The following is a 19,147-nucleotide window of genomic DNA, read 5'->3' on the forward strand; positions in this document are numbered from 1 at the left end:
TTGCAGGTCAAGAGTAGGGAGCCAGGTGGCTCCACAGGATGCAGTGCATGAGAACAGAGCTTTGTATCACGGAGGGTGGCCACAGAGAGGGCTGCCCAGGGGCTGCTCGGTGTGCAAACCAGCCCACCCCAGCTGCCCGAGTGTTGCCATTCCTTACCTACACAGGTCCCTCCTTGGGAAGAATGGAGGAGCACAGTAAAGGCCCTTGTGATGCTCTTAACTAATAGAGTGGCCTAGGCTGCCCGGAAGGAGAGTCGTTGATGAGGATGGTTTCCAGCACAGGGAGGAAGAGGGCATTATGTCCCATCTAACAGGCTTCTGGGAATATGCTCTACCGGCATACACAAAACCCACCCATTCTGCCTCCTGTAATCCAGTCTCTGCCCTTCCAGTACTTCCTTAAGAGAATCTTTTGTTTATGAAATACACATACTGGGCTAGATGCTGGAGAGGGGGCTGTGGCCCAAACTTACCAGAATTCTGAGCCTCACCATACCATATTTGGGGTATCAGGATGAGACAACATACAAAAGTCACCAGAAATACATGGCATGCTAGGAAGTGGATACAGGACACTAACCCTGGGGAGGGAAGGGGTCCTCCTCGGGGGAGGATAGAAAGGCCCGGGGTGAGGCTAGAGTAGCACACCGAGGGGCTGTGCCAGCCTTGAGCAGGGTAGTAAGGCAGGGCCTCCTGGAGTGGGTGCTGCTTGTTTTTTTTCAGGGGACTGAGTGTGAAGGGGTTGAGGGAGTGTCTCAAGGACTTTGGCTGCTCTGGTAGAAAAGCTTACTGGAAGACCAGTAGGAACCAAGGAGGAGGCCACAGGAGGCCAGGCTCCTGTGGGGTGGCATGGGCCACAGGGACAACAGTGGAGTGTTTGGCCCATGTCCTGAAGGTGGAGGGGGTGGGCCTCGCTCCCTGAGGAGGTGAGAGGAGCTCACCTGGCATAAAAGCTGTAAAGTTGTTGGGGAGCAGCTGATAAGCAGGTGCTTGTTGGGGAGAACTGAGTGGGATAGGGCATGGCTTGGGGGAAGCTGCCAGGTGTTCAGCTTTGGACTGTTGGAGATGCTCATGATCCAGAAGCTTAATTGGAAGGCTTAGAACCAGGAGACCGGACAAGGTCACTCTAGCATAATAGTGACAGAGGCCCAACAAAAGAGAGGACAGGGCTGGGGACAGAAGAGAAGCAAGTGAGTCCTCAGTGCCATCTCTCGTGAGGTACCCTTTCTGATAGCATGCCCACTGCTACGGTGAAGGGACGTCAGCGTTCTCTAAGCAGCATGCTCAGTGTCTGGGGGTGGAGGAAGGCTGATAACCCTTCCACAGATACTGTTTGCTGGAGCTTTGCTGCATGCATACTGTCCCCGAATGGTGACTACAGTGCTCTGGGGTGTGAAGGGGAGCTACCCCCCCCCATTCAAAGGCTGCTGGGCCCAGGAGCATCTGTCTTGTCAATGCCATGGAAGACTCGGATATTACTGGACTTTCAGGACAGTCACGGGAGGTGACATGCAGGAGGACATAAAGGACAGACAGGAATTACCCATGGCTTTATGTTCTGCCAGAGCAATGCATAGAAAGGAGCAGGAGGTGTGGCTGAGAATGTAGGAACAAAGGTCAGGGGTCCTCTGCCCATCTTGGCAGTGGCAGCTGATTACTTTGCCAGGGCAGCCAACAGAGCTGGAGGGACAAAAGGTTCTATCTAGTGAGGGCTCAGGGATACCTGTTAGCTCCAGTGCTAAGGCAGGAATCCTTAGGGTGGCCTTTCTGGGCCACAAACCTAAGGAAGCCTCCCGGTAGGAAGCCCCCACTGTCTTGCAGGAGTGGCCAGGCTGTGAGATCCCTCCCTGCAGCACCCTCACCACCTCCCTGCCTTGGTAAGACCCAGGGCCATCTCTGCTGTGACAGTATTCCAGTAGCTAAAGTCTGAAATTCCCTCTTCTTGACGTTTTAAGCATCGAGGAGGGCAGTGCTGACCTGCGGAAGCAGATGTCTCGGTTGGAAGAGGAGCTGGACCAGGAGAAGAAGAAGTATGCCATGTTGCAGATCAAGCTTCGGAACTCGGAGCGAGCTCGTGAGGATGCGGAGCGCAGGAACCAGCTGCTGCAGAAGGAGATGGAGGAGTTCTTCGCCACCTTGGGGAGCTTGACTGTTGGGACCAAAGGGGCCAGAGCCCCAGAATGAAAGGAGCAGAAGCACATGTCTATGTCTGCTCACTTTCCCTGTGGGGCTGGCCACAGGCTGCAGAGGAAGCCAGAAGCTTCAAGTTTGGGCCAGGCTACCAGCAGGGCCATCTGCCCCCTCACCCCCAAGTGCCAGATAGAAAGAGTCTGACACCCCCATGGGGACTAACAGGATCCCAGAGTCCAGGCAGGATCTGGATGCTTCTCCAAACATACGGGTTCCTGCATGTGTCAGGGAACAGTGCCAAGATCATCAGCATTTGCCTCATCCAGGAAGAGTCCCCAGTGGCCACCCAAAAGGATGGCGTCTAAGAGCCAGGCCACCACTAAGAACTTTGCACTCTTTATTAAATGTGCTCTGAACACGTGGCACCTGTCACTAGCCTCATTCTTCGTGTCTGTGCCAAGTGCAGTGTACCAGGTGATATATTTCTCCAAAGGTTGAGCATCTCCAGGGTGTGGGTCAGGGAAGCCACCTCAGCAGCTCCTTCAGCTCGCCCACGTCTGAGCCTCTGTGGCTACTTCTTGCCCTACAAGGTCTTCTGGGTGGCTCTCTGTAACAGCTTTCCTCTGCAGGGGATCAGGTCTCTTCCAGAGGTGGGGCCTCTACACATCTCCCACCTTCTACGGGGCCTGGCCCCTTCCAGATCTGGGAGTGAGACTGGCCTGTAACTTCCATGTCTACCCGCTCTAGGCATCCTCAGACCTCAAGTGCCCCCTGGCCCACACCCCAGCCTCTAGGCAGCTCAGGCATACTCTGTTTGCTGTGACAAGATAGCTGACAGACAAGAAGGCTCTCAGCTGGGTGCCAGAGAGAACTGATCCAGCTGGGACAACCTGAACCCCAGACCGGTGGTCACATTGTATTCACTGCCCGTGGATCTTCCTCCAGAAACATCCTAGCCGCCCAGAGGTGTCTGAGTTTCTAATCCTGTCAAGCTGACAGTAAACGCTGACCATGATACAGGCCTGGCTGGGAGAGGGCTGGCTTCCTGTGTCATCACATGTGTGGCCTCGTTTCCCCCCTTACACAGTAACCTAGGGTGGCTGATGTGTGTTTATGTGGCGGTTGTGGGGCAGAAGCAAGAGGTCACCAAAGTATCCCAGTTTCTGGTTGCCGTGGAAAGGTCAGTAAGCCCCTAACGCCAACCTGCCCACCTCAGGTATCATGTCTTACACCGGGGTGGTAGAATGGCCAGAGATGTGGTGTTGCTAGCTAGCACGGGCTACGCCCCTCCCTTCACCCTCAGTGCTAAGACAGACTGGCACCTGACCTCAGACTGGAGAGTTCCACAATGAGGATTCCTGCCAAGGACCCTTGCAGCATCAGAGGTCAGGGTCAGGGTGTCCCTGGGAGTGCCAAGAGGGCCAGCGTACATGTTAGTCTACGCTATGGGTGCTGCTACAGCCGGCCTGCATTCCTTGTCCAAAGGCAAAACACCACCCTCCCCAGCATCAGAAAAGAAAGCTTACAGGGACTTGATTCCTCAGAACCTGTATTTTATGGCAATACAGATATCGGTCCTTATCATCTCTATGGCAGGGCAAACAGCCTGGGAGAAGTTAGGTGGGACTAATTCATTCACAGTCCTGCTGTGTTCCTCACCACAGTTGCAGGATTGTACTGAATTGACCTGAAGCCAAACAAAATGAACAAACAAACCACCAGCTCATCAAAAAAGCTTCCAGGACCACAGGAGGAAAGGGAATTCTAATCCTGGTTAAGGACAGCTGCCTGCCTGCCCCTGACAGAGAAGACAGTTTACAAGGCAAGGCTGCCCCCTGTTGGCAACAGCTATCTAGGCATGCACTATTTTTATGGGAAACTTCAAGGACGCCACTCTTCTCCCACCTGTGTAATGCACGCTCCCCTGTGTAGACATCCGCTTCCGAGTGTGAGGCTCATCTATGGTGGGTGATCTGCCCAGGAGCCTCTCAGCCTTTTCTTCCTCTTAGGCTATGCTTATGCAAGTGTTCTAAGCCTAAAGTTTTCAGCTCTCACACTAGAATGACTTCACTTAATATTAAGTCAACCAATAAATTGTGAATATGAACAGATAGGGAATGAGATGTTTTTGTTTGTTTGTTTGTTTAATCTGGTGAAGCACTCTAACAAGAGCAGAGGCCATTGGTAAAAACATCACTAATTGCGAAGTAGTACGAACTGGTAAAAATAATTTAGGATTCTGACCACAGGCTACTTCAGACATGTTTTAAAATTTGGTTTTGTGGGCTGGAGAGAATGCTCATTGGCTGAGAGGTAGGGCTTCAGGGAAGGCTGTGTGACTTTCTTGGGGGAAGACATGAACTCTAGGCTAGCTTAGTCCATCTTCAGGAGGATGGGCGACTAAAAGTCAGCCGCATTATGGGAAAGCCCACCCAATATGAGCTCATGAGCTCCCTGCAAACTGGTGGGTTGCTAGTTCTGACACAATCTCTGAGGTTTTGGTGATCTTATAAATTTGAGGTGGGTCTTGAGACTCCTGACTCAGCCTTCTAAGGCTTAAGAGTCTCTTTCCTACATGGCGTGGCACACACACCATTAATCCCCACACTCGGAGGCAGAAGCAGTCAAGTTCCAGGCCAGCCATGACTGCAGTGAGACCCCAGGCCAGCCAAGACTGCAGTGAGACCCCAGGCCAGCCAAGACTGCAGTGAGACCAAGAGTCCCTTCCCCTTCAGGGTCAATGTTTCATAAGAGCCGAGTTCCTGAGGTCATTTGCCATGTACCCTTGAAGGGGACTTGGGGACTCCAGTTCCTTCTTTGCTTCGTGGCCCACGGAGTTGGTTTTCACCATGTCCGCTATGATGTGCTACCTCGCCACAGGCCCAAAGCATCCTAGCTAACGTCATGGCTGACCCCTTCCCCTAAACATTTTCTCTTTGTAATTATCTAGGGTGTTTCACTATAGTGGTACAAAGCTGACCAAGGCAGGTAGAAGAGAATGCAGTAGGTGGTGGGTAGACCCAACAGGGGGCCAAGATGGAGGGTGCAAGCAAGCAAGCTTCACTCCACTTACACAAACTGGCTTGCATTGAAACAAGGTCTGTATTCGTAGCCAGGGCATGGAGTGGGCAAAAGAGGATGCAGGTACACTATTCAAGGGCACCAGATGCTGGAAGGCTAGCAGAAGGTTGAAGGGGAGGTAAGCAAGGGAGAGAGCGCTGGCATACCCTTCTACATCCTAGTGTGGATGGTGCTGTGAAGAACGTTTGTTTTTTTGAATCTTCGGGAATTAGTCATGCATCCCAATCCCACTCATTTCCAAGTTCTTCTACAGCCACCCTCCACCCCTGTACTCTTCTCTCAAAAATAAAATAAAAAATAAAAATAAAGGTCAGAAAAGAACCAAAATCAAATAGAACAAAACAAAAATCTTGCTGACCCCTCTGGGCAATGACTGGCTCCTCTACCAACCAGTCTTCTGTGAATGTACTATTTCACCCCTCCATCTTTCCCACCTCTCCATCACATATTCATTCATCATAGTGGCACTGAAAGATGTGCCACACAGCGGATCCTTCTGCCTCAACAGCTTTACTTTTGAATGTTCATTGCATGAGTCATTAGTCTAGTGCAAAGCCTCTGGCTTCTGTTACACCATCAATATTGAACCACCAGACTCTTGGATATCCTGAAGCTTTGGTTCTCTAGGATCGGACCTTCACATTTCCAGCAGCTCATAGATGGGGTAGGTGTTGGGGTGGGCAATCAAAAGCCCTGGATCTGGGCCCACCGGCTCTCCCACTGGCCAGGTTAGGGGTGGCGCCAGCTCCCCCATGCTCCCAAGCAGAGTTTTTTTACAACCAGTAATTAGCAGGGCTGGTGAGATCCTTCTAACATCAAAGTAGAAGGGGAGAGCCTTTGATAGACAACAAAGGGTAGAATGGAGAGGCTGGCCTAAGATGACACAGGAGCCAGAGGCTGGGCAGGATGAATACACACTGCTGTCTCTGGGGTCCTGGGGAAAGGGGGAGGTGCTCACCTTAGCATTCTGTGAAGAGAAAATAAATACTTGACCACACTATCTTCTCAGAGCAGGGCCAGACCTCAGCAGATTTAACCAACTGGCCGCTGAGATCAATGTCTGTGGTGGCATCTGATTATCTGTCTCCAGACAACTAGGAGTCTCATTTTGGAGAGATCTGAGAGATCACAGCCCAGCCCTGCCAACCCTGAAGCAGATCACAACCCTGACCTCATCCAAGTGGGGAGCTGCCAGAGCTGGCCCCAGCCCAGGCTAGCAGCAGCTACAGATGCCTTGCAGCATCCTGTTCCTTTCTTTCAGTTGGTTTCTGCAGTTTATTGGTCTAGTGTTATAAACAAGAGACAGGACCCAAGCGCTGTGGGGCTTGGGAACAGATGTGTCGCACTGTGACGTTGAGCCCCAGGTGTTAAGACTCTTTCCAGCACATCCCACCAAAGTGTGTTTGCTGCTTATCAGATTCTTTCGGGGGTTGTATCTACCTTAAGACCTCACTGCTGTTCAAACAAGAGCGAGAGTGGTGAGCTGAACTGTAAGGACCTCCAGAGACTGAGCCTCTGGAGGTTCAGTGACTATCTGGCTAGTGTACCCCATATTCCACTCAACCTATGCCGATGCTGAGCCTTCACAATGACTTGTGCCTCCGAGGTCAGACCACTTACTGTGATTAGAGGCCAGGATCCAACTGTGGGTGTATTACACTACCCTTCCTGCAATAATTTCACACTGTATGCAGTGATCTGTGCTACATGCAGAGGAAGAGGAGCATGGCATTGTCAGAAGCCCCAGTAATGGGCTCACACGCTTGAATGTTAAGTGTCTGCATCCAACACTGTTACCCGTGGCTACGCTCTCCTCACCCAGGGCATTGTGGGGCAAGGAATCAGTAGCAGACAGAGCACAGGATGTCATCGACTAACTGATGAACACATTACCTCTCTTAGTTATTTCTGCAGGAGTGAAAATAAAGTGAGCCAGCATGAGGGCAAAACACATAGACGAGGCTAACCCACATCTGTAACCCAGCATGCCTACACTGAGACGGGAGGTGGAAGACGGGATCACATGAACCTGTCCAGCCAGCTAGCCTGGAGCATCCAGCATAGGTGCAGAAACAAAGAGATTCTGCTTCAGCGAAGTGGAAAGTGAGAACTGATCACATACAGTGCACGCGAACACACGCACGCACACACACACACACCTTTTTTGTTTTGTTTTGGTAGTTTTTTAAAGTGAGCAAGAATTACGCAATCATGCTGCAAGAGTTCCTGGGGAGATATTAACAGACATCCACTTATTCCAGATACAGTACTCCCAGATCAAAGAATCAACTCCAAGTCTAGCTCACTGACCTAATGATCTTAACTGGGGCAACTCACAGAAGCACAGGCAACTTAGAGGCAGCTACCCAACTGGAGAAGGCTCTCTCCACCCCTAGCAAGCATCCTCCACCAGGGAATGTTAGTCATCCACCTTTGTGAGGGTGATAACCAGAGGCTTACAAAGACAGACATCCTCTGGGCAAGTGTAGGTGTGCATGGCACCCTCACAAGACAGGACAGAATGTATATAATGGGGGTGGTTTGGCTGACAGACAGGGCCTGGAAGGAATCATACAAAATGCTCTTTTGACACATTAACACAGCAGTCTCCAACTCTCCATGAAAACTCAAAGTTGGTCTGAATTATCTCTCAAGGAATTCTTACCACCCACATGAAGCTTGGGACTGCAGGGAGTGGAGAAGGCAACTCAGGGTTTGGCATACAGGCGTTCTGAAGCACTCACAATGCTTTCCTTTCAAATCAGCATTTCTCCACCACGCGACTTCCATTTCTTTCCAGGTTACACTGGCTTACACTGCCTCTCCTAAACATACACAGCAGACACCTTCAGAGTACCCCATCCTCAGCGATGCACGGCCATCAAGACTTGCCTGGTGGAATGTGAACCTTCCCTCTTCAGGACCCAGATCACCCATCGCCAAGACCTGGTTCTTGCCAGGGAACACAGGCATTTTGGTCTCTCCCTTTTAGTCCATTCTGGTTTGCATGGCTCTTTCCATGTCTTGGCCAGTTTTCACAAGTGCTTTTTCCCATCTGGTCAGCCCACCATGCCTCTACTTGTCCACATAAGTTGGATGTTCTCACACATTACTCACTAGGAAGCTTCCCTTTCCCTCTGTCAAAATCCTTTCCCTCTGTCTCATCACTTGTACCCCCAAGTGATACAAAACAGTAGGGGGCCAGGATAAGCAGATGTCACAGGCTTTATGGAGGCGGACACAAAACTGGAGAAATCTAGAAATAACTAGGGTGCAAATCAACTGTCCCTTTCCTCCTAAGAAGTAGAGAGCTGACACCAGACCTGGCATGCCCTCTGCCATAGCTCCTGCAAACAAGGTAAGGTACAAATTCTAGGACGCACTGGGTATAGAGCCACTATAATGAATGCTTAAGAAGTACAGGCCTCAGACCATTCCCAACCTCCCCATGCTAACCAAGCTTGGCAACAACCTTAAATGAGCTCTATTTCCCATGCAACTGTTCTCTAAAGAAGGTATCTGGTTTTCAGGCCTGTATTTACACCTCCAGCCTAACTTGATCTATTCTCACCACGTGACCCAAAAAGACAAAGGTGTCATCACCTCACATTCCACAATGGGTTCTAGCTAGAGCAGCAGTTCTCAACCTGGGGGCCAAACAACCCTTCCACAGAATTTGCTCATCAGATATTTACATTATGATTCATAACAGCAGCAAAATCAGTTATTAAGTAGCAATGAAATAATTTTATGGTTGGGGTCACCACTATATGAGGAACTAAAGCTTGCACCATTAGGAAGATTACTATCTTTGCACCCCACGCCTTGCCCATCAGCCCTCACTTCCATGCAGGCACTTGCTTCTAACCCTGTAACTTTTCCTTTAGTTTAGAATACTCTTTTCAAAGAAAGGTGCACTTCCTTCTACAATACTGCTTTGCTCTCATCAGAACCTGCCTGTTCCCTACAGCAGTGTTGGTTCTCTATACTTTTGTTCTCCTTTTTGACTCCTCTCATTCCAGCTTCCAGCAGAGTGTTAACATTATGTTCTCATTAACTGATAAAATAAAATGTGTTGGAAACCTAACATTTTCAAAGCATATCTGAAATATCTTATTTTCAAATGAAGTTCAAACATTAGTATATAACCTTAAATAGCTTTTAAAAAATTAACCACAAAGTCAAGCACAGTGGTGCATGCCTGTAATCCCAGCACTTGGTGAGGCAGAGGCAGGTGGATCTCTGTGAGTTCAAGGCCAGCCTGGCCTACAAAGTGAGTTCAGGACAGCCAAGGTGGCTACAGAGAGAAACCCTGTCTCACCACCAACAAAAAAGCAACAAACAAACAAAAAGCAATACCTGCATTAGCCAAGCAAAGAACTCCACCTAATGAGTGGGTGGAAACCCTTAACACTTGTCTATACCAAGAGTGAAGTTAACGTTCTGATACCAATTTCTGCTATTCTGCCTCCCTATCTAATGACAGGAACAGGGCAGCATTCACCAACTCAGCAATCTCATGGCTGTCAAGTCAGCAGACTGTCTTCAGAAGTTAGTGTGTGCAGAGGCAGGGAAGGATGGCAGACGTCCAAAGGCTGTGTGGACGGGAGCCAGGCCAGATGAAGGGATGCCATCCTATAGGCTGGGTTAAGCACTCGGCATGACCCTGTACGCCTCCATGCAGCTCAACCAGCAGCAGTGATGAGAACCTGTGCACAGAACAGATACAACAGGCTCCACGCTCAAACCTCCTGCTTGCTTTGACAGACTAAGGTATGATACTGATTTTTACCAAGTGGTCGTGATGGCTGCTGTCTCATGCAGTTACTAGGTCAAAGGGCATTGAAGCAAAGTTCCTTTCATAACATTCCTCTAGTGATTTCAAATGTAAGAGCAGCAAGACTAGATAAAGCCATACACCAGCAGTGATAACTGGGATGAAAATGTGTGTACAATCCAAACCTAAGACACCTGCCCTACTTATAACCTTACCTCAATCCACAGGAAACCTAAAGCCACCAGGAAAAAAAAAAAACCACATTTTTTTGTTTTCAATGAAAAACTCTTACTTTCATACCACTTTTTCTTTTTTATTTAAAATAGTATAACCAATTGACACACTAGATGACACTGTTTGCACCCAGTGGCGCATGTTGAATGACTAGGGCGCGGACGGGTAAACAATAACGACCTCAGCATTCCCTACAAAGGGCCCCATTTCGTTCTGTTTGGAGAGGAGAGGAGAGGGAAGGAGAGCATAGGGAAGGGAAGGGATGAAGAAGGAATGACACAGGAAGAGAGAGAAAAGATTGCTAATTATCATCCTTAGGTTCTGTGGTACAGGATAAACTGTAGTGAGAAAATAGATGTCACAGTCCAGGCAGACAGCTACTTCAGTTTAACTTCATCATCCGCTATAAGATTAACAGCTTCTCAAAAATATACCAAATATTGGGCCTACAAAAGTAATTTATTTCTTCGTAAAATTTACTAAGATTTACCCCTTTTGTAAAATGTAAAGCGTGGACTGATATCTCGAGCAGGTTTCTTACAAAAAACAGTGATGATGTCAATGAGCACACGTCGCACAATTCCCCAGACACAGTGGAAGACTACACGGGACTGTCTCTTACCGATGCAAGGGATGCACTTCACATACTTACTGGTACTCTGTGGACAGTGGCTATAAAGTATTCAACGCACATTAATAATTCACACTCAGTAAAGATCTAACAGGAAGGGCAACAGCTTACTTGGGAAAGCATAGAAAATCAGTGTGAGGTAGTTCAATAAAAACCTAGTTTAATTTTAAGTCACTGTGAGAATAGGACATTGTGCAAAACTAATCCACAGGTAATATTTCTCAGGAGTTTCAGTAACAAAGAGAATCTAAACCAGATGCGTCCAGAAAGTTGCTCTTACTAGACTCCCCTTAAGGGCACTTTGCCTAAGAGCAGTTGCTTTGAAATTAATTAGGACACAGGTTTTCCTATCTTACCCCAAACTACATATTCCTGCTTCAATGCCCTTTGTTTCTTTCATCTTCCATGCTATTAAGACAAATTTGTTTCTTGTGGTCCAGGAGAAACCTAAGAAACACGATGCACACTAAAATGCAACAAGCCACAGAGGCGATGCTGAAGAGCGCCACGGATGAGAGATGGTGCTGGGTTTTCTACTCACTGATAAGATTACTGGGGTCATGGGGCATCATGCATCCACTCTACACTAATGTGTGACTAATGAACAATAATCACAATCTACAACAGTAGTTCTGAAAATATACTATGCTTTTTTTTTTTTTTTTTAATCTCAAAATGCTGTGCAGGCTAGTGCTTAGGCAACACTGATGGTTGTCTTCATGTGCATGGCAGGAACTGGCCATAGTGTAAACCAAGTTCTTTCTGTAACTCAGTAAACAGCTTCACCTGCCTACTGCTCATTCTGCCAGTGTCCTCTTTGCCTCCATGTCTTGGGGTTAACAGAGTGACACAGGCTGACAGGTAAGCTGCTGCTATGTACAATCAAGCTTCTCTTACAAGCCGAGTGTGAGAGCACTGGGCCTTTGCTTCTTGTGTGCGCTCTTCCAAGAGTTGGCAATGAGCAGCACGACATGACAAATAGTATGAAAGAGTTGAGATGCTCTATTTACAATGAAGCAATCCCAACAACATCATCATCTTACAGATGGTCAGTATATATGAGGATAGGAGAACTGTAACCAGGAAGACATGTAGGAAGAATCAGGTCTCTTTCCTGACCCATGGAGTTCAATGTGAATTCTCAGCTAAACAACTTCTGGACAGTAAGACAATGAGTATCTTAAATCTATATAATTGAAAAGTCAAATTACAGGGTGGCTTAACAAGTACTGCTAGACAGAAATGTTATTTGTAATTTCTTAAAAAAAATACTTAAGCTTCAAGACTCTAAAAGTACCAATACGATTTATGAAAACATTTGAGCAAAAACGGGGAGATGTGTAAAACAATGGATCTTCAAAAGCTGGGGCAAAACATTTAACAAACAGACTTTGCTTTTAGGGTATATTTGTGTTAAGTATTTCAGTTTACATTAAGCATTGAAAGCTTGTTAGTTTTTGTTTTTTGTTTTTGTTTTTTTTTTTTAATTCAACTGAAACATGATGACTGGCAAGTGGGAGCTGGCAATTACATGATACAATCAGAACAACTGGTATTCCTTACTTAACCACAATCTGCATCATGAAAGATGGCTTCTCAGCAATCAAACATAAAACACAGGAAACTAATGAAAGCATGTCAAGCTGTTAAAGTGCAATAGTGACACATCATATCCTAGGAAAAACAGAACCACTTAGTTGTAAAACTAACACAAAATAAGGACACACTCATGCTCCAATTTCCACTAATATCCTGACTCCAATCTTGTACTTCTACAACCCAAGAGGCATAAGTCTTAAATTTATACTTATCAAATAAAACTAATGCACCTTGTTGTACATGTAGAAAAGGAATCACTAAAAGGTGGGAGGCTAGAAATTATGATAAACTAACTTGCTACATTTAAAAAGATATAAAAGGCTAACATAGCTTAACCTTAAGTATTGCACATCAACAATGACTTAAAATACCTTACTTGAAAGTAATTCTACACTAAATTAAAAAAAAAATGTTAAACAAACTTTCAAAAATTTGCTGAGCTGTGCCTGTTCTTACTCCTGTCGGTTGTGGGCTCCAAGGGGCTTCCTCCTACAGCCTTGAAGCTCATGAAGTATGTATTTCCCAAGTCTTTACATGGAATCCCTCTTATTCCAGACAATATCAAAGGTGCCTGGGCATTCCAGACGTCATTTCAGAAATAATGAGACCTTGATGACATTTTACTTAGGAAGAATTCAGTTACAGAGAAAGGGTTCTGCAGATATAAAATGTAAACAGTTAACACACACTTGTCAGGAGCAGCACCATTCTTACACTGCTCAACGTCCACACTGCGCATTGCATTGGAGATCAAAGCCTCAGACTAAAGAACCACCACTATGCCTGCTCTGCTCGCTGTGAAGAAACAGTCCTTAGAAAATGACATCCTACATATATGGCTGTGTGCTACTATTTTCAGATGAACGGCATATTGCTCATTTAAATGTCACCTACACATATTTAAGTAGGCTTTGGAACCTCCTGACAGCTAGTAGAAATAGGATTATGCTACAGGTAGAATCAAATGGCCAGAAACACCACAACAAACTAGTGCTCAATAGACTGACCCTCCAAGGAAACAGGAACTAAGAAAGGTTCAGAGGCCAGAAACTGTACAAAAGAGAAAGTCCAGACTTTTGACCAATGCCAGGACCAACATAGCCTGAGGAGATTAACTCGTGTATACGGAAGCAGGCTCATAGCTAGTACAGGCGAACTATCTGTTGATCTGCACTGAAATGTATACTCACCAAGTACCCTCTTGACTTTGTGTGGTCAAAAGCTCTAAGCATGCCGCCAATGTTCAAAGCATACCACATTTCTTAATTCAAGTTTTCGCTGGGGAGATTCAAAAGGTAGAAGATGTGCCCAACATCTTTAAAGACATGCTTGGAGTTATTCTGCCATTTAGATAATAAGGTGTCTGCCAAAATTTAGGTAAGGTTGTCTACCAATTGTTTAAAACTAAGTTGGGATTGGCAAGTAGCAAATATTGGAGGTTTCTTGACACGTTCATCATTTACAGTAGTTATTCCTGAATATAACTGACTACAGGTTATTTTCCCTTACTCCTCTGGGGTTATTTCATTGATAAGCACATAACCCTGAAGGATAGCATCATGAACAAACATCTAAAATAAATTCTAATAAAAAACTTATAAACATCTTAAATAATTCATGATATATGCAAGTCACCACTTAATAGTTGCTTTGATAAACAAAAATCTTACAAATTCAGTAAAAAAAAATCAGCAGCATAAGATAAAGCAAATATGCAAAAATTTAAACCATGATAAAATAATTAGGTTTACATTATACAGTTAATTACAGCAAAAATACAATACAGTTTTGTTGCTGTTTAAAAACACAACTTAGGTTTTAAATTACAACACTTGAAATTAAAAAAAATAAACTACTTTACTACAAAATGAATTCTACATTTTCTGAAAAAATCACTCAAAAATATGACCACTGAATTGTTTCAAAAGCAGTTCTATCAATGACTAACCGATTCCCCACCCCTCCCACCCTCCCAAGTCCCAAGTAGTCATCTACAACAGCCCAGAGGTCCGGCCGATGCTTCTAGACTGCTGTCTGTATCCGAGGCCAAAGTCGGATCTGTGGACATTGAAGACATGTCATTGACAGACGGTGAAGACGATGGATGCTGAGAGCCATTGATCACTGCTGCACCTGTGCTATGAGAAACAAAACAGCAAACCAGTTGCAGAGAGAGTTGCAGACTGAGCTGCCTGCATTGTTTTGCCTGCCTCCAGTGTCAACATCCTTCTTGTCCTGGGCTTAGTGGGTGCCAAGGCATATTGGACCTAACACTCATGTTCTCTTGTCCACACAAGCTATGGGAGGAGAATTCTGCAAATGTCTAGAAACCAATACTCCTGTCCTTTCCATAGTGCTTTTTTAGTTTAAGACAGAAGTTAAAAGTCCACGGAGTTAAAAGTAACATGGAGAATTGCCCTACAGCAAGATCCATGAATGTGCCTCAAGGTGTGTTCTAAGTACACACAAAACTGATTACATTGCATTGTGTTGGAGAGAAAATCTCAAATAACCGAATGACTAAAAAAAAAAATCTGAGAATTAAAATTACCTTCGGTAGTGTTTCACACACACACAAAAACAAAAAACAAAAAAACAACACAAAACCCACACAGTAGCCACGTGACACTTCTGGTACATCTGACACAATAGAAAGCCAACACAAAAAAAACCATTTTGATTAGGAGGGACCTGAATCAAGTGCCTCAGTCTACAAGAGATTGTGTGACTTGCCACGGTAGCAGAAACAGCCTAGTTAGGGAAATTCAGGTCTTTCTTTGATTCTACACTTGCCTAGTAAATACTAAGTGAATATAAATACAGACTTACTAAACAAAGAGAGAGCAAATGTTTTTCTCTGCTAAAAGCAGTATCCAGCAAGTATTTCTTGCACTTAAAGAAACCCAAACCTCAAAAAATAGGAATATCTATGCAGAGATAGAAATCCTTTTAAGGGGTAGGCCTCATTCTGGGGTAGGACTATGTTAAAGCAACTCAATAATAGGTAGCAACTTTCAAGCCATTAGCTTACTAAATAAGGGTCTCAAGAACACATATATATAATAAAAACAGTGGGTTCAGGGCCTCAAGGTGCTGATAGCAGACAGGTAGCAACTCTGCTAAGCTACACCTCGGAATCTAAGATCATCCTCATTTTGCATAATGATGAACCCAACACTTAGATACAAGAGGTCCTCCAAGATCCTGTTTTCAAGTATGACAAAAGTACCAAAAAGAACATCAGTACTTGATAGTACATGGAACAAATTTTGTAGTGATGTTTTTATCTATGCCAATTGAAGACTGTTCAAATCAAAGCATATTGACCGCTAAGGGATTTCTTCTTTAAAAATACGGCAGCGGTGCCAATGAAAACCAGGTTTAAATCAGTAGAACAAAGACAACAGCCAATGTATTGAGACAATAGTGTGCCAGTGCTGTAAAATCTAACTATCAAAGTGAGTGAGCATGAGAAGAACTGCAGGTCTCAGGCCCCTGAAGATTTTAACACAAGTTGTAAACCTCAACCAGGTTTATATTGTAACCAACCTAAAGGAGATGGCTGTCCTCTTATGACTCCATTCTTAGTTCGCTCTTCCAAGTCCATTACCTCCTTGTATATCAGTTCTGAAAAAGAAGAGGAAAAATACATTTTTTGAAATCAGAGTATACAGGTATGTAACTAAGTCAAAGCTTGTGTATCTGTTAGGTGCATCAAGCTGGGTCCTTGCAATGACAGCAACTGCAGGGGATCAAGCAAGTGTTAGCTTCAGACTCATGGGTGTTAGCAATTCAGCTCTTCAACCCCAGACTATGTTGACATAAAGCAAAGCTCTCTGCTCTAACTTCAAGCTGGTTAAAGGGCAACTGCTGTCAGAAGCCAGCAACTGCCTTCAGTTTATCAGACACACAGCATTCTGCCTTACAGATGCTTGTCTACCTCTGTCAAAGTGAGGGCTGGGGTCTGTGCTTATCTTCCTTCTACTTCCTGAGCCCTGGCCTTATGCAACATGGCTGTAATTACAAAGATTTATAACCAAAGCAGCATTTACAATTAGAATGGGACAGAAAGGTGTTTTTTACTGAAGAAAAAGTAGAAGCAGCAGCTTTACCTCCATCCAAGAAGCCTATAGCAGGCGTGAAACCAACACCCCTTTCTAAAACTCTTGTGTCCCTGAGTGTGGGGGCAACAGCAGATCACAGCAAAGATAGATTTGACTGAGAAAAGACAGTGTGCAGTATGTACCCATACCCTAATCTTCCATATCATTCTGACAGTCCATGAACATTCCCTGTTCATTACCATTATCTATGATTTCTGGGTCATGCATTCTTTGAAAAATTACATAAAAGTAATTCTGTGAAAAATGAACCAAAAATGTAAAGATTTCCAAAAGGTTTGTATACTTCCTGAAGTTCAAGCTTTTTATAAAGAAGACTTTGTTGGAGACTAGGCATGGCACACCTGTAATCCTAGAACATGAGAGGCTGAGAAAGGAGAATCACAGGTTGATGCGAGTTTGGGCCACATACTTGCTTTTATTTTAACATTACCACAATCATCAAAAGCATTATCAAAACTATATCAATCAATCAATCAATCACCTAACCAATAAATGGAAAATTTCCTTTCAACTATAGAAAATTTTCAAAAGAAATATAAATAAACGATATATGAAAAAATGATAAACATTCCAAGCCACAAGGGACATACAAAAACAGTACCAATATTCTATCCAACATTAATCAAAATGGCTACCATCCATAAAAAAAAAAAAAGGCAACAAATACTTGCAAAAATTTGGTTAAAAAAAAGGAACCTTCATACATATTACTAAAAATATAAATTAGAATAGTTACTACAGAAATTATTGGTTCCTCAGAAAAAAAAATTAAAAAACAGAATTCCATTAAAGGAGTCTAAGGCAGAATACAACAAAGATGTCCAAACACCCATTTTCACTGAGGTATATTATTCACAGCAGCAATATATGCTATTAGCCAGATGCCCATCAACAGAAAAATGGGTAGAGAAAATGTGGTGAGCAGGGGTGTGGTGGCAAACACCTTTAATTCCAGCATTCCAGAGGCAAACAGCTCTTGGTAAATTCAAGGCCAGCCAGAACTATGTAGTAAGGCCCTGTCTCAAAAGAAAAAAAAAAAAAAAAGTGGTGTATATGTATGCAAAGTAGTTTTAGCCAGCCATAAAGTAGAATGAAATTATGTCATTTCCCAGAAAATGAACAGAACTGGAAAGTATATTAAGTAAAATAAACTTGACTCAGAAAGATAAATATTACATATTACAAGATTTGATAATATAAATAAGTATGACACAAAAGCATACAGGGGCTTATTAGAGGGAGAAAAGGGTCCAGAGAGAAAATAAGGGAAGACGTGAGAGGGTAGTAGGTTTATATGAACAATGTACAGTGATACACATATCTGAAATGTTATAATGAAGCCTGTTACTTTGTACACTAAAATAATAAAGAAAAAGCATCTTTATATATAATCATATTCATAAAATAGAAAAACTAAATCTGATGTTCAAAGATGATAAATTAAGCCATTCTATTGGTGACAGTGAGGGTGGATTGGCACTCTTGTATCATACTCATCGAAGCAGAAATTACAATTTTGTTGATAAAAAACCGGGAAGAAACTAACATTTACCATTTGGTCCAGCATGACGTTTTGGACTGCTCTCTGTTATATTCAAATATGTATGCATGAAAACAGCGATGGACTGTGTGAAGTCCACACAGTGCTTCTCACATGGGAGCTGGACACAGACAAGCTTCTCTATAGCTCCCCACTTACCAGGCATTAAACTGCACAGGCAGCTGTGTGGACCGAGAGTGTCACATTTGAGCTGTACGGATGCACCAACAGACAAATGTGTACAGTATACTGTGAATATAACCACAGTGAGTTTAGAGAGGAGATACCCAAACATGGTTGTAGAAACAAAGAAGACACGTAAGTGCCTACAGCCGAGGTGGAGGACAATTTCAAATATTAAGGAAGGAAACTGACTTTCCACTTTTGTAAAACAAATGAACAAAAACATTACTAAGTATGTTATCAAAACAGAAAGCAACACGAATTTCCTGAACATGAAGAAGTCATGCAGAAAGCCAGAAGGCCAATCAGTGTCTAGACTGTGTTGAGCGTTACCTTTCCATTCCTCTACTGTGTGCTCCCTCTCATCTAACTGCTTGTCAGGGATCTTTGGTGGCGGCTGGAAGACACAAGTCAGTAACAACTGAGTTAGTTTACTACAAGTATAAACACTATTAATTATTTGAAGTATCAGCCAGACATAAGACTTGTAAAAATAAATCATAGTCAAATACTGATCAGTCATTAACTTTCTGAAAAGTAGCACTGTAAAATTCTTTTGTAAGAAATAAGATGCTTTTCTTTTTTTCTTTTATCTCCCCAACTTTTGAAACTGTCCTATTTTACCTGTACTACAGAATTCTGCTGTTTTGTGTACAAAACATTTCTAACTAAGAATGCACCCACAGATATCCTAGCTCCTCTAACCAACTATCAATCAGTTCAATAGAGTGAGAAACAGTGGGATGTTACTTGACTTTGTGCGATGGCTTGGATATATGCTCATTAACCTAAGATTTGCTTCATAAAAAACTAGGATAACATTAACATCATCTATCTACATTTTTATT

The 19,147-nt window shown here is 44.2% G+C and overlaps 2 protein-coding genes across 8 annotated transcripts in view; one reads left to right on the forward strand and one right to left on the reverse strand.

Moving 5' to 3' along the window:
* The window catches only part of Arhgap22 (Rho GTPase activating protein 22), a 158,176-nt gene extending 155,624 nt beyond the window's left edge, over positions 1–2,552 (forward strand). For all 3 annotated transcript variants that reach the window (XM_021643463.2, XM_021643465.2, XM_021643464.2), the window contains one exon: positions 1,956–2,552. In XM_021643463.2, coding sequence (XP_021499138.1) covers positions 1,956–2,184 — 229 coding nt within the window. In that variant the 3' untranslated portion in view covers positions 2,185–2,552. The remainder of the gene's footprint in view (positions 1–1,955) is intronic.
* Positions 2,553–12,141: 9,589 nt separating this feature from the next.
* Mapk8 (mitogen-activated protein kinase 8) overlaps positions 12,142–19,147 on the reverse strand; it is an 81,237-nt gene continuing 74,231 nt past the window's right edge. For 4 of the 5 annotated variants that reach the window (XM_021643455.2, XM_021643452.2, XM_021643453.2 and 1 more), the window contains 3 exons: positions 18,633–18,696; positions 16,002–16,079; positions 12,142–14,585 (listed from right to left, as the gene is read on the reverse strand). In XM_021643455.2, coding sequence (XP_021499130.1) covers positions 14,440–14,585; positions 16,002–16,079; positions 18,633–18,696 — 288 coding nt within the window. In that variant the 3' untranslated portion in view covers positions 12,142–14,439. Of the gene's footprint in view, positions 14,591–16,001; positions 16,080–18,632; positions 18,697–19,147 lie in introns of all 5 variants that reach the window. The other variant, XM_021643456.2, reaches the window with a different exon arrangement.

Source organism: Meriones unguiculatus, chromosome 9, assembly GCF_030254825.1.
Source record: "Meriones unguiculatus strain TT.TT164.6M chromosome 9, Bangor_MerUng_6.1, whole genome shotgun sequence".
Lineage (NCBI taxonomy): Eukaryota > Metazoa > Chordata > Mammalia > Rodentia > Muridae > Meriones > Meriones unguiculatus.